Source organism: Triturus cristatus, chromosome 12 (assembly GCF_964204655.1).
Source record: "Triturus cristatus chromosome 12, aTriCri1.1, whole genome shotgun sequence".
Lineage (NCBI taxonomy): Eukaryota > Metazoa > Chordata > Amphibia > Caudata > Salamandridae > Triturus > Triturus cristatus.
The window spans coordinates 606,216,625-606,231,954 of NC_140595.1; the positions used below are offsets into that span (position 1 = coordinate 606,216,625).

Below are 15,330 nucleotides of genomic sequence, written 5' to 3' on the forward strand. Positions count from 1 at the left end.
TACGTCACTGCGCTTCAATCAAGAGTTTTAATTTGCAGTGAGCTGGTACAGCACTCCGTGGCTAGACTCAAATGTTAGGTTTGTAAATATTTAAAAGCAGACACGAGATACCAGGCTAAAGCCTTGGGGCCAGTTTGCAGCTCATTTACTGCGCCAATGTTTAACACCACCCCCTCCAGCTACCAGATAACTCCAGATATTCACCAGCTTCTCTCTGTGGACCTCAATGCAAATTCAGGGCACTTCTGACAACTCTTCATGCTTGACCCTTTCTTCTACAATCATGCACTGAAGGCACACACTCACCACCTGCACTGTCTTTAAATGATGGGGTGCTTCTATATCACCACTCTTGCACCCCCATTTAGAGGAAGTGAACCATGGGTAACCCATTTTCAGAGCATTTTACAAAATACGGAAAACATTACTTGAGAGGCTATCTATGTAGTTGCAAAGGATATCCTTCCTATGTCTTTTGAAATTGAAGAAATAGAGCTTGCCCTCTCACAGTCCTCTACTTTGAAGGCTGTCAGCCCAGCTGGGGTCCGGGTAGATATATTTTTCTCAAACAAACCACTATGGGCATCTCTGCTGACAACTGCTTTCAACGCAATAGCTAAAACAGGTCAGTTGCCCTCTTGGAAGCAATCATCAATAATTCTTGTTTATAAAAAAGGGCATGGCTCAAATCCATATAATTATCGCCCTAATACACAGTACAGCCAAATGAATGGGCTGACTATTACTGAACAGGTAGGAGGAATGGGCAGTTGAAAAGAAGATCCTTGTCGAAGTTCAGTATGGCTTCAGGAAAGGCCGGGGTACGCTGGATCAGTGTTTTTACCGAGCCTCAGTAGCGGCAAAATATTCCATAGCAAACAAAGGCCAACTTTACATGGTGTTCATGGATTTATCTGCGGCTTTTGACTGCGTGGCCCACAGTAAACTGTGGCCCATCATGGAGGCTATGGGCGTGGAGGTCCCAATAATCACGTTCATAAGGTAACTATACACAGACGTATCAGCTATGGTCCGCTACGGAAAACAAGGACAATGCACTAAACCTTTTAAAATCCAAAAAGGTGTAAGACAGGATTGTGTCCTTGAGCCTTTTTTATTTGCTCTTTACACCAATAAGCTAAATGAGGCTCTAATTGAAAACAGTAAAGACATCTCTTATGCTGATTTAACTCCTCTTCCTATTCTGCTATATGCAGATGATGCTGCGTTGTTGGCCAGAACTCCTATGGCTTTGCAAAATTCTATATTGAATTATTCAACCTTTATGGCTGGTTTGAGTCTTTATGGTAATAAAAAGAAGTCTTTTGTCATGGCGGTCGGAGGAGATAAGAAGAGAACAATGAGATTCTATCTAGGTAAAAGAAAAATTGAATGTGTGGAAAACTTCAGAAACTTAGGCATTCTCTTTGATTCTAAATTAAGATGGAAGGAGATGGTAACAAACAAAGCAAACCATATGTGTAAAAGTATAGCTGCAGTTTTTAGATTCTCAAAACATCTTGGTTGCAAACCAATACGGGAAATGGTTAAAGTCTATCTAGCAAAAACTACATCCGTAGCTACACATAGGACAGCATTTTGGGGTATGGAACAACTTGAGACACTACAATGTATGGAAGATATGTTCGCCAAAAGGCCATACTCCAACTTTCTTACTCACAAAGAAATAGGTTTGCCTATTTCAGTGACACCAATAAAATGGCCCCTTTATTACTGTGGCTATCGATCTGGAAAAGGAAAACTGTCCAACAAAATCAACTTATTTTAAAAGACATTATGAACTTAGATCACACCCTCAAAATTCCCTGGCTATCCTATGTAAGACAGACTTTTAATGTTCTGGGTTTAGTGGACCTTTATGACACTCCAACCCTCTACAAAAGCTTTCTCAAATCGAGATTGAAAGAACTTTTTATGGCTAAAAGCACAAAAGACAGATGGGCAAGGACTAAAGGAAAAGGCACAATAATGACATATCATGCCCTACCCCCTGTGTTGTATTGTTCTCTTTCCTACCTTTCCTTTGTGGAGAACCCCCATCACTGTTATATTCTGAAAAGATTTTGCTTAAATTACATTCCTTTAATGTTGGGTTATCCGCCAAACTTATATTCATTAAACCATCTTTCTTTGTGTCCTTGTGATCGTAAATCAAAACAATCGACTTTGCCTATACTATTTTATTGTTCTCCATATGTAGCAGAGAGGAAGAAGTTTATCGTCCCATTATTGAGGATATTCAGGCTGCGAAACTCCACTGCAACACTGTTAGTCCTTCAACAATTACAAACCCCATATGTATGTTTTGTGACTGCCTCATTTTTGAAGGCAGCAATAAAAACCAGAGGTGCTTCCACTTTACCAACAGCCTAACCCAGGAAATGTGTACACACAGCAAGACAGCAAATTAATGGTAAATGTATAGCCTAGCCCCCCATTGAACTTCGGGATATATCATCTGATGGAGGGAACTTGCTTACTTATATTGACCATTCCCAAATGTTATTAGAATATCGACAGTTGAAGTTAAAAAGGCGAATTTAGGTCATTATCTTAAGTTCAAATGTTAATTATTTCCTTCAATATATCTCAGATGACATAGGCTTTGTATCTCGGTATAACAATTTTAATTCTTTTTAGCATAGTCTGATTTTAAATAATTGTCGTAAAATGAAATTCTCTATGTAACATCGATCGTTTGATGCAGTGCAGGTTCTACCGTACTATTTATTGTTTTATATAAACTTTATGTGGATAGGCACCACTGCAGCTAAAAGTATGTTTAAGAAATTAATTTTATGTACTTTTATGCATTTGTAATGCAAAATAAGGTTTGCAATCGGATTGAATTGAATTGAATAGAGGAAGTGAGTTGGGTTTTTGCCAGGCTCCAGATATCCATGTATACATAATACATATCAGTCACCAGCACAGTTTACAGTTGTCACTTACCCACCACAAACACTCACTTAGGAGAGGGACTGCCTGCCGCCTAGTCAAGAAAACTATCAAACAGTGGCTTCAGTACCTGTATGGAGGTTTAGCAAGAGGAGCACTCTTTCGCACCTTTCCACAAGGACGTCCACTGAGCTACACTGCTCTTACAATCCTCTGGTGCAACCAGACTCTATGCTCCAGCCTTTCTGACATTATAGCAATGGAACTGAAGCAAGAACTAAGTACTGGTTTCAATGTGCATTAAGGGGCTTCAGGGGCATAACCAGTAAGCAGTTTTAAATGATGTAGCACCAACTAAAACAATGCAGCAACTCAAAGCGTTTTCAGGGATTTACAGATGACAGAGCAATTTTAGACTACGACGACCAGCCGGGTCCATGTGTGACTTTAAGGATAACCACTGCCAGAGAGATCCCCTAGTAGATTGTGTATAAACAAATGTATTCGTTGTGAATATCCTCACAATTTGGCATAGGGGAACCAGCAAAAGGCAAGCTTAAAGCAAGCTGGAAGCCACATAAGTTATAAACAATCAAATAAAATATTGAGGGCTCTAATGCTTTGAAAAACTACCTGGTTAAAGATGAAAAGGACAACATTATTAAGCTCCTCTATCCACCCAAAAAAACATTAAAATACCATTTAGGAGTGCTAGCTTCATGCACCAAGCTGTGGCTCACCTGGTCATACTCTCCACGACCCTTTTTTTCATTATTGAACATATTGTCCTTTGTACCATCCACTGGCACCACAAGCGGCTCCTTCACCACACTCAGGAACAGGAAGAGGAGTACAAGAACTGCAGAGAGAGAGACCGTGTGTAGTGAGCATGCAATCTGCCCTTCACAGAAGCAAGTCATAGCAAGCTGGGCTGAATACAGGAAACAGATTCACCTACATGCACCGTACCATGTACTCTGATATCATCTCCATCAAAATAAGAGTTCAACATTATTTCATCTGTTCACTTGGTCGCAGGTATTAACAGCATCAAAATGTACTTACCTTTCTGAAGTAAATCACAAGGCCCCCCTCTGCATTTTATTTGTTGGGTAACAAATGCCAAACAAAGAACATCCAAGTGCAGTTTGTTCCGGCTTCTTTAATACGAAGCCATAGAAACGCCACTGATTCTTTATTAGTGTGGCAGAATCTTCAGTGTTATGTGGTGCAGAACAGGTCCATTATTCAAAGTGCATCCTTCAGCGCATGTTACTAGGCAGAGTGGCTCTAGGACCACATTCCGACTCACAGAGTTCCCAGGTTTCTAATGCCCATGCATGAGTGGCTCATCCAGACCAGCTATTTCAGGTACTTCCCTTTGCATCCCGGGACATGCAGTCTTGATTTTAAAAAGGGATCAGCAGGACTACAGAAGGAGATGTGGCCTAACTGTCTGAGCTGCATGCTGCCTTTGGAATCAGAGGACCCAGATTTGAATCCATCCTCTGAGCTACAAATTCAACATCATGTGATTCTGGGCAAACCACATAATCTCTCTCTGCCTAAGCACGTGTCAAATTTATTGTTGTAATCCTTACTTGGTCTACACGATCTTGTATATCGCCTCTGGGCACTATGCATATTAATGACCAGAGCTCCATGGCTAGGCGCAAAGCATGGAACTGAACTCTGCTTTTGAGACATTTCTGTAAAATGTACAATTCTAGCAAGTGTCTGAAATACTTAGGGCAGCAACGAGGAACAGCTTGAGAACTGCCCTTCAGCCTTGGTGCCTTTGGCCACGAGATATTTCCGGTATGGTCTGAGGATTGTGATCATCCCAATGGAGACCTCTTTCTTTACCTTGGCTTCTCCATATCGAGCCCATTCCCCACCATAACTCTCTCCTCAAGGTCATTGTCGCATGGCTGAGCTCTAATCTTAGCAACCACTATGCTTGCTGAAAGTTGCACATCAAACCAAGTTATGGCTTTGGCTTTTGTTGACTGGGCTTCCATACAGACTATTACATATGTATGGAGTTTAAGAGGGAAGTAAAGGATTTTTAAAAACGTATTCATACTTACTCAGTGGTCCTTTAACAGACCCCAAGATGATGAGAACGGTGGGCAGGCCAAATGCAGCTTCCCTTTTCCCAGCACACTTCCTGGTGCTACCACTACAGACACACGCCGTTGCGTTGACTACCGTCAGCTGGTCCTTATTCTGGTTGTCATAGAGCCGGAGATAAATGGGGTGATATCCTTCGTTTAAATCGATTGTAGGTTTCAGCACTACTGCAGTCCCTGTGATGTTTAGACGCCGAGAGTTCAAGGTGGAAGAGAAAGAACATAAAGCTTCATACCTTGATGCATCAGAATGCATGACTTACCATTTCACAAAAAAATCTCAATCCTGAACACTCTTATTTTTCATTTATAGTCATTATACACAGAGCCCAACTGTAATCAATCCTTTCACAAATAAGAGAAGGTGGGTTGAAACATGCCTTACGGAATTTCATTACATTCTGAGTAACCAAAACCATAAAATGTTTTGCTTCACTACTTCCCAAATGAAGTACGTTATGGAGGAATGCCAGTTAAAAACATGTATTATTGCAATTTGCAACCTTAATGGAACACACCTCCCAACCACACAAATACCCCCAACACAGACCTCTATAGAACACACTCATCCAGCATACAAAACAAACTGAGTAGTTATTCATTCGACCACCCACAAAGCACTCAGAGACCTCTTGGGACGGGTGTGGGGGGGGGGGGGGGGGGGAGAGAAATGCTGTGCAAACACTATAATGCAATCTACAGAGTGGGTGCAGAACTGTAACGTGCAATTGCATGCTCTACGCAGTGATGAAGCCAGCGGGATGGTTGTTCACTTAGCATCTCTCACCGCTGCAGCAAAACACATTAACAAATGGGAGGATTGTGGATTTGTTTGTGGGACTCTTTGTCTGGACCCCTTCGTCGGGGGAGTACTCTGACCCCCATAGTGCTGCTCTGCTGGGAGCAGAAGCATGAGCGATTCAAAGCACGTACTTTGTTTGAAGGACTGTTTGCCTGGAACCAGTGCTTTAAGTGGAAACAATAAGTGCAGGTATTCATCAAAAGGAGCAGTTGGCTGGGGATGGAGTGTGGGGAAGGCATAAGGACAGGACAAGGAGCGGGGCTAGTTTTTTTTAACCTTTCCAAGCTTCGTATGCAAGAAATTTGCATGCACTGTAAGAATGTCGGAAGTATCTGTCCACGAGTTATTACACTAAAAGCCGGTTATGTAGCATCTACTAAAAAATGTTTATTTCTACCCAAAGTAACACTATTTTTTAGCAACCGTAAAATAACAAAAGATTGAGGAAATTACAAATATATGCCTTGTCTTTTGAATGCAGCTCCTTGACGCATGGTCATAACTCACCAAGCAATATCACAAGGATTTTAACTTGTGAGATGCAGGTAATTCAAGGATCTCTGCAATAAAAACAGTAACCAACTGAGCTATCTACATAAAAAACACAGATCTCTTGCATGCCGGGCTTTCTAGCCCGCACATTGACCCCCTATGCAATTTTAAGAAAAGTTGAAGCTTTGACTAGAATGGCTCAGATCTTTCCAGCAAGTGGATTAACCACCTCCTGCATAATATTTAGGCATGGGCAGAGTTCGCAGAGTTCAGCTATGTGGAGCTCCGAGAAGTGGCTAAAAAATTCTGCTGCGCTATGCAGAGTTCCGCGGGCGGAGTTTGTTGGGCACGGGTTGCCATGCGCATCGCAGAGTGCATCCTCACCTTGGAAATCACGGACACACATCACCACACAGTTCGCTTGGGCGCGACCATCTTGTTTTTCTACTCTCTGTCATGGTGCTGGGTTTATTTTTAGAATCCCTCCTAATCTCTTTAATCCTTCTTATTTAAAACGTATCTACCCCTCATTTTTATTTAATATATTAGTGTGTCTCTTTGTGTTTGTGTATTTTATGTTTTTTGCAAATTCGTTTGTGTTTTTCATGACTTTTCCATTTTGTTTATTTCCCCTTACTTCCTTATTTTTTTCTTTTCTTTTCTATCCTTTCCTTTCCCTTCCATATCCTTCTTTTCTACCCCAACCAGTGCAATGGAAGAGGGACGACTTCCTTGCAGCTGGCACCACCCCCAGCTGTGCAGCCCCAGGCGATCCTTAGCGAGGAGGAGGTGGCAGCACTTCTTATTTTTTGTGCAGCACCACCTACCTTTCATGCTCTTCGTAGGCGGCAGCGGATACCCCATGTGGGAGCGTCGGCTGCACTGGGGGGAGAGTGCGCAGGTGCTGGGCGGATATCTTGGACCGAGACAGCATCTGCTTGAACTGCTAGGCATCAAGATTCCAAGGCTCGGTGAGTATTAATTATTTGTTGTGCTTGTGTTCTACAATGCTAAAAAAAAAATCCAAATAGCATGCTGCTCACATTCAGAGGTAAGCTACGTTTAGTTTACGTTGGAATATTATATCATCCAGTTTCTAGTTTCTACTAGGCAGGTGCTCAGTGTTACCTAATCGTACTCCTCATTGGTGCTCGCTTTGGCTGGTTAATTAAGAAGCCATTGCAGACTGTCCTCCTGCCACTATAGTGAATCAGTGATATCAGTGAGTAGCTCGCACTCTGTGTGACTTTATTTATGTAGTTCGTACAGTTCCAAGTTATTTCACAGCAATGTGTAGTATGTATCAATGCACTGCAAAAAAGGGAAACTGAGTTGGTTCATCAAGGGGTTAGAGAAATGGGAATAGAATCAAAGATCATTCAGTGCAATGCATTAGTTGCAAATGTAGTTTTTGTTAAGGAAATTTGGAATAGGGATTTTAGGATTAGTATGGGCAACTCAACGATAGTCGACAGATTTGAACCTAGTACTATAAGTGACTTGTTTTAGACAAGTACAATTTGACTGCGTTTGCCTGTCATAATAAGTTTGTGGAGATTAACTGAATCACTAATCAGTTTTTTTTATCTTCTTCCAAGGGCAAGAAGAGGGAAGTTGAGTGTAGGAAGGTAGGATCCTTCTAGCATGGTTACCCCCACTTTTTGCTTGGTGGCAGTGTGATTTTGACCTAGTTTGACTGGGAACCTGCTAATCAGGACCCAGTCACTGTGCTTTCTCCCCTAAATTGACCACGGTAAGTGCTTTTGTACCTCCACAATTGGCTACTGGTGTACCCCTGTACGTTCCTAGTGTATGGTACTAAGGTACACAGGGGCCTACATACACCAGGGGTCTACCATGGGCTGCAGCATGTATTGTGCCACCAATGGGAGTCCACTTAAACTGTGACTACAAGCCTCTTCTTGCTGGCCTGCTGGCCTGCAGTCCTACGGAGACCGGACCCAGGGGCAACTACACTTCCCAGCAGCCCAAGCGCCAGGAAGGCGCCAACGCGAGTTCCTTGAGCTGTTGAGCTCCCGCAGAGCAGGACGCGCGCAGGCGTGCTCGGGCAAAGCCCGGGCCAAGAGCAGGCCCATCTGCACCTCTCAGCGGCAGACAGAGGCAGGGCCACCACCCTTGGTCCTTATCCAGTTTGCTGCTGTGTGGGTAAGACTTTGCACCTTACAGACGGTTCCTGTTTGTTCCATTCCACGGAGGCAGTATTTAGCAAACTACCTGACGAGTTTACGTTACCATCTGCCATTAAGCATCTTTGCACCAGGACAATAAAGTGAATATATTTGGAGGATTTATTAGCCCCTTGCTGACTACATTTTTAACTCTGCTGGATAGCGGTTGATTTTGGTTACTATTTAAGCACTCTAGAAGAGCAGAAATCACTATCCTTAACGTAAAGTAAAAGCGAAACGATTCCTTATGAACAAATTCTTACACTAAGAGGGATATGCCCACTTGCTCGGATGTTGTTATTGCATTTATGTTATTCCTCCCATCATATTGTAAGGCGCTCTGATATCCTTTGTGATCTTGTTTGCGCTATATAAAACTTTATAAATAAATACAAGGTATATTGTTGTTCTTAACTTGCATTCACCTGCATTAATGTTATTTGTTTTAATACTGTTTTTAAATTATTGTTCCCCTTTTATGGTGATCTCGATAGATGTTTTAATTGGATCTTATTGCATTTTATTCTGTGACTGTGATTAGAATAGAATAGAACTCGCACATGCACTTTATTACTCAAATATAAAGCCCATATTGTACCTGTATTGGCATTTTACTAGTGGAATATAACCATTTTAAAGCCCCATATTGCAATTGCACTGGCACTTTTCTAAATCAACTCTAGGCACAATATTGCACTTACACGTTATTATTAGAATACAATTACTATAAGGCCACAAGTTGATAAAGAAGAAGACATTGACAAAAACTCCTGTAACTAATACCCCCTGTGTAACCATTGATTCGTTCCTGGTACGTGCAGTTAGTGCAATAACAGATTAAATAGATAGAACTGAGCGCCATCTCTCTATTGGGCTAGGTAGAAAAGTGGGAGGGTCTCCAGTAAATGATACTGGGTTAGTTATGGAAGGTGGCATCATTTTGGAAAATGTAACCCTTACTCATGGACAAGGAACCCCGAAACCCCGGTAATTGTGCTAGATCATGAGCCAAGAGTACAAGCTGATACCCGCTGTGCCCAAACGCCAAATGGTACACCTACTCCAAACAGAAAGAAAGGGGGTAGGAAAGTAATGATGGGCGCTAGTAAGAATGTGAAGGGCCCTACTATGAGAACTGGCACAAGACTAAACACCGCAGCCTGTAAAAGTACAACTGAGCAAAACTTGCTTTTAAATGCACAAATGACACAAATGACTGATATCATTCTAGGCAAAATAGAAGAAATGTTAATGCCGATTAATGTTAAACTTAATGAATTATCCTCAGAAGTTTCTAAGATTAGTGGTATTCTTAAGGATACAAGCGCTAATAATAAAAAAGAAATAGATATAACAAGGGAAGACGCAACTGGTTCATTATCGCAAATAACTGACTCTTTAAAAAAGGATGGTGTAATGACAAAAAAAGGGATGTGTTAAGGGGTATAAATGATCCATCAATCTCAAAGAAAATACATTAGTAAATAACATCAACGAAAGACAGCAGGTAGAGTTAAATTAAGCAGAGCAAGATCATTTTTACAGATCTGACCCGGATAGACCAATCACTATGAACCCTAAAAGGGAGGATAAGAGGGCCAATTATAATAACATTAATAATAGAGCAAATGTATCCATAAATCTTCTGTATCAACAAAAAGGAAGAGGGGGGGACCAGGAGCTGGTTAATGGTCCAGTGCCTATGCTCCGAAATGTCAATGAGATAATCACTAGAAGGCACTGTTCCAGGGTGGGTATGGTCGTGAGTCAACCAAGTCCAACCACAAAAAAAGGAAGAAGAAGAAATAAATCTATAGGTCTTTGGTCTAGGGTGAGGTACTCCAGATGGGGGGAGACAGCAAAGGTGTCTCTTGTTGCCCTCACACACCCCGAAGGATGTCATGCTTCATCATCGGGCTGTGCTCCTCGTCGGGCCGGCGGTGCAATGCCCTACGGGTCCCCCGAAGGGTCTCTTTAGCGGAGATCTTTTAGAGAGCTGCCGATGGGTGCATGCGGGTATGTGGAGGGAGAGTACCGGGGTCAGTGGTGAGGGTAGTGTGTGCAAAAATAAAAATACCTAAGGGTTGCCTAGAGGAGTATTCGACCAGTAGCTGCCTACCGCCACCCCTGGCGCCTTGAGACCCTCACCGGTGTGTAGCGCGCCCTACAAATGTTTTGATTGATTGATTGATGGCGAGATTTTATTAATGGGTTAGACGTGATTTGCCTGAAAGAAACTTGGTGCCTCAACCCAATATATATAGATGGATTTTCGTCATATTGGTTAGAGGCCGTACCATCAAGCACTGGAAGAGTGAAAGGGGGGCTATTGACCCTCATTTCGAACGAACTACCAGTAAGTGTCAAAAACGTTGCCACATTTGGGGCAAACTCATAGCTTATATGGCTGCACTGTAAAGGAGGGAGGGATGTGATTGTGATCAATTACTATAATAATGTGTTTGACACTAATAGGAGTAACATTGTAATTGAGCTGGATAAAGGCCTAGATACCTTTATAAACTCCTTTAGTAATAATGTGGTACTCATATGGGTTGGCGATTTTAACATCCAAACTTGTTCCCTGGCAGCTACTCATGCTTGTGGCATTCATCAGAATTGTACACATTTTGTACACAATGAATATGGGAAAATGTTAAACTCAGTGATTGCTAAATATGATCTTGAAATACTACAGTGTGCCTGCGATATGGATGGGGACCCGATACCAACTTTTATTGGGAGGAATGCTAATTTGATTATTGATCATGTTCTAATCTCATCTAATGCTACCTACATGTGCGATACCCCACGGGTTGCCCAATTATCCCTAAGTGATCATAAGTGTATTGCATGTCATTTCAAATGTGGAGCCTAAAAAGGCCAATGCATCCATGTACAGTAGTAAATATTGCCCTGCAGAGATTCAACAGGACTCATGTAAGATGGGATAGTGTGGAACCCCAAAAAGTTATAAACGAAATTGTTTTAAAATGCAATGAAGAGATTATTTATTGTTTAAAAGAAGATGTAGATCCTAGGGAGCTGATTGCTAATTTTATAAAAATTAATACTATTATTGATAGGATTTTAACGGTCCCCACTAGGGAGGGAAGGAAAAAAGGAAGGGGTCGTTTGACCACACTTGCACCGAAGCATTAAAGCAACTGAAACAAGCCCTACATTGCAATAAGAGAGACAATGTGTTAATCAAAAACCTAAGACATAATTACAAACTTGCTCTTGATACTAGGAAAAGGTAGCTACAAGAGATAGCAGGGGACAAACTCTCCATGGCCGCAAATACGGCAAATATTAAGTTATTTTGGCATACTGTGAATATGCCGTTTTTGAAGGATGATTGACTCCCAGAACTATTATCCCACGTTACAACAAATGCCTGGGTAACACATTTTAGGGGTATCTTTAACCCAATGTGTGTTGATACATCCATGGCACCTAATCCAAAACAGAGTGAGTGGAATGTTATACCATTAAATATCACTGTGGAAGAAGTCCAGGAATGCCTGAGGGACAGTAGGGGAGGGAAAGCTCTGGGCCCTGATGGAGTACCTGTTGATGTACACAAAGCTGAGCTCGATTTGTAGGTGTCAATTCTCACAAGGGTTTGTAACCAAGCAGTGACAAAGCGTATTCCCGCATTATGGGGTCAGTCAGTTATTGTCCCCATCTACAAAAAAGGAGATAGGTCAGAAGCTAAAAATTACCGTCCCATATCACTTTTAGATTCATCTGTCAAGGTGATGAGTAAGGTTTTATTACTGCGAATGGAGGAATGGGTAAATGATAAGGATATACTCTCTCCAGCCCAATATGGTTTTAGAAGAGGTTTAGGGACAATAGAACAATAAATTAATCCTGAGTTGCTAATAGGTAAATACACATGTGCTAAAGAAGGGAGAATATACCTATGTTTTGCCGATCTAAGTAGTGCCTTTGACTTAGTTGATCATACCATTTTGTAGCCTACTTTACTTAACCTTGGGGCACCTAAAGGTATTATCCATTTTCTTGCAAGACTTTATGAAACGTTATCTTGTAAAGTGAGATATGGACAACTGGGCAAGTGCACTCTAATTTTTGAAGTAAAACGTGGCATTCGTCAAGGTTGCGTGCTTGCTCCCTTACTTTTCTCGCTTTTTATTAATGAGATTGATAAAGTATTGCAGTTGGAGAAGGCAGACGCACCGTTAATATCCGGTAATCCTATACCGATTTTATTATATGCAGATGATGCAGTGCTACATCTAGGACCCCGGTCGGCCTACAATGACGCATGGATAAATTCAGCATGTTCATAGGAAAAAGGAAACTGTTAGTTAATAAAACAAAAACTTTTACCATGATATGTGGTACCAAAGCAACTAAGTGCAAAACCTTTTATATTGATAGCACCCCAGTTCGAACTATTAAAACATTCTGCTATCTAGGGGTAACGTATACCAGCAATGGGAAATGGAATCAGGCATTAACTAGTGTTCGCTCCAAGATGGCTAAGAATGCACATGGGGTTTTTAGATTTGCTTCTAAATTAGGTAACTCTTCCGTAAAGGAGATGCTGACAATATACAAGGCGAGATGTGTTACTGCAGCCTTATATGGTGCATGGGTATCGGGATATCATTGCAGTCAGGCCCTACAACAAGAAGAAAATGCCTTTTTAAAATGTCTCCTAAATCTCCTCCCTCAGCTTCTGCTGAGCTAATATACCGGGAGGTGGATCTGACATACTTAGCAGATTTAACCTGTATGTGGCCACTGCTGATATGGAGATCGATATGGGCTAAAGAAGATACAGTTTTTACTAGATCTATCATTAATGATTGTTTAGTCCTCTAGAAAAAATAATGCATCCCATGGTTAAAATACATTATGGATACATACAGTAAGCTATTTAATATTCAGATCTCTGCTAACCCGGGTTCAGTGGTTTCCGTAAACAAAAAGGAAATTAAGGATTCGTTTTTGTCAAGCAAAAGAGAAAAACGTAAGAGTATTAAGAGAAACAATGAAGTTTTTAATTATATCAATCAATTGAATCCAAAAGAGGAATACAAGATTGTTTGATTATATTGAATAAATCCTCACATTGTTATGTGCTGACTAGATTGAGACTAGGCATAGTACATCACCTATGTGCATTTCCAACTATGAAAACATACCTTTTGGATTCTACCCCTTGCACTTTTGCTGCATCTTCTTAACAAAGCACTGTGCACTTTATGCTCTTTTGTAAATTTTACGTGTATTTTAGATGTTTTTATTTGAAACCACTTTTTATAACAAAATTATGTAAGATTACATCATGCTGCTATGAATTTGCTTTTTGCACTGAATGATCCGGGAACTTGCTATTATGTAGTGCATTATATTTTACAAGCAATTAATGTCAGGAAAGGTATTGTTACTATTAATTGACCAAGGAAAGATACATGTGAGATCTCATAATGTTGAAAAGATCAACTATTGTCCTGAATATTTATGGAACTTGGCTTTATGCTGTGGTATTAATCTACGAAGATATGTTACCATTACTATCCTCTATGGTTATGTAATTAGTGATTAATCATATAATTGATTTTAGATGCGTATTTCTTTTTTAACTCATGTAAACACTTTTATGGTTGTTCTAAGAAACCAAATAAAGTTTTGAATTGAATTGAATGGAATTGACTACAGGCCTACCATGGGAGCCAGTGTGAGTTGGTGCTTGCACCTCTCAAAACAGATATAAGTTTCCTTATATCTGAGGTCACTGAAGTTAAAATCTATCGATCACACCTATGGCAGGCTCTTCAGCACTGATGGCTGGGTGCTTGGTTATAAGTATGAGGGTGCCTCTGCATGAGCAGGACACCCCTACAAACCCTGGAGTTGATTCTCCAGGCTTTGTAAGTGCGGTCAGCCATTTTAATACATGTAGTGGACATCAGTCATAATGAGATGTCTAACTACATAGTGGCTGAACTGAAACCGGTCATGTTTGTAATCAAACATGTTGAAATCATACCCCAACACCAATTCTGGTGTTGGAAGTATGATCCCTTGTACTGGGGGGGATCCCTTAGGTCCCCTGTGTACTCCCGGTAACAGCCTTTCGGGGTCTGTCAGCAAACTAGTGTTGCTGCCGTCCACAGACATGATTCTGCCCTCCTGCTGCTGAGCCAAGCTCGAGCAGGGGAAGGTAGAACAATAGATTTCCAGTAATAGGGAGGTGTGACCACCTCCTAGACAGGACTTAGTGTATTGGGTTGGGGTGGGGCACTTGCCAGTGCCACCACACTGATTTGAAGGGCACATTTGGTGGCATCCTTGTATACTCCGGTTTGGACCAGTTCAGGGAGCTCTCGGACCTCGCTCTGGTGCAAAACTGGACAAAGGAAACAGGTGTATCCTCCCCTCTGTCCAGCCCCTTCTCTGGGAGGGACCCCTGGGTAGTTCCAACCCTTTCCTTAGGGTAATTAAGGTTTACCTGTGGGTGGGTCCTCAGATTCGTCGTGGGACAAGACTCAAGCCTGAAACTACGTCACTCTTTGACCGTCTAGACAACTGGACTTTGTTGGACTTCGACTGGAACCGAGACTGCACCAAGGAAGGCTCCTGCTTCTCCTGGTCTCGCTGTTCTCCAAGTCTTCCTCTGTTTATGTGCTTCTGCCAGGTTCTTCATCAGACCTGCGGGCATCAAGGACACCCAAAGCAATCTCCCTTGGAGAGGAGTTGCTCCCCTGCAGGCACCGTCACAAAGTTGACCGGTCTGCTGCTCCTGTCGTCCTAC

The 15,330-nt window shown here is 41.7% G+C and overlaps 1 protein-coding gene across 1 annotated transcript in view; it reads right to left on the minus strand.

Annotated features, from left to right (window-relative positions):
* LOC146776371 (blastomere cadherin-like) overlaps positions 1 to 15,330 on the minus strand; it is a 562,924-nt gene that overhangs the window by 13,182 nt on the left and 534,412 nt on the right. The window contains exons 13-14 of the mRNA XM_085639655.1: positions 5,010 to 5,228; positions 3,660 to 3,778 (exon numbers count right to left, since the gene is read on the minus strand). Of these exons, the coding sequence (XP_085495781.1) occupies positions 3,660 to 3,778; positions 5,010 to 5,228 (338 nt within the window). The remainder of the gene's footprint in view (positions 1 to 3,659; positions 3,779 to 5,009; positions 5,229 to 15,330) is intronic.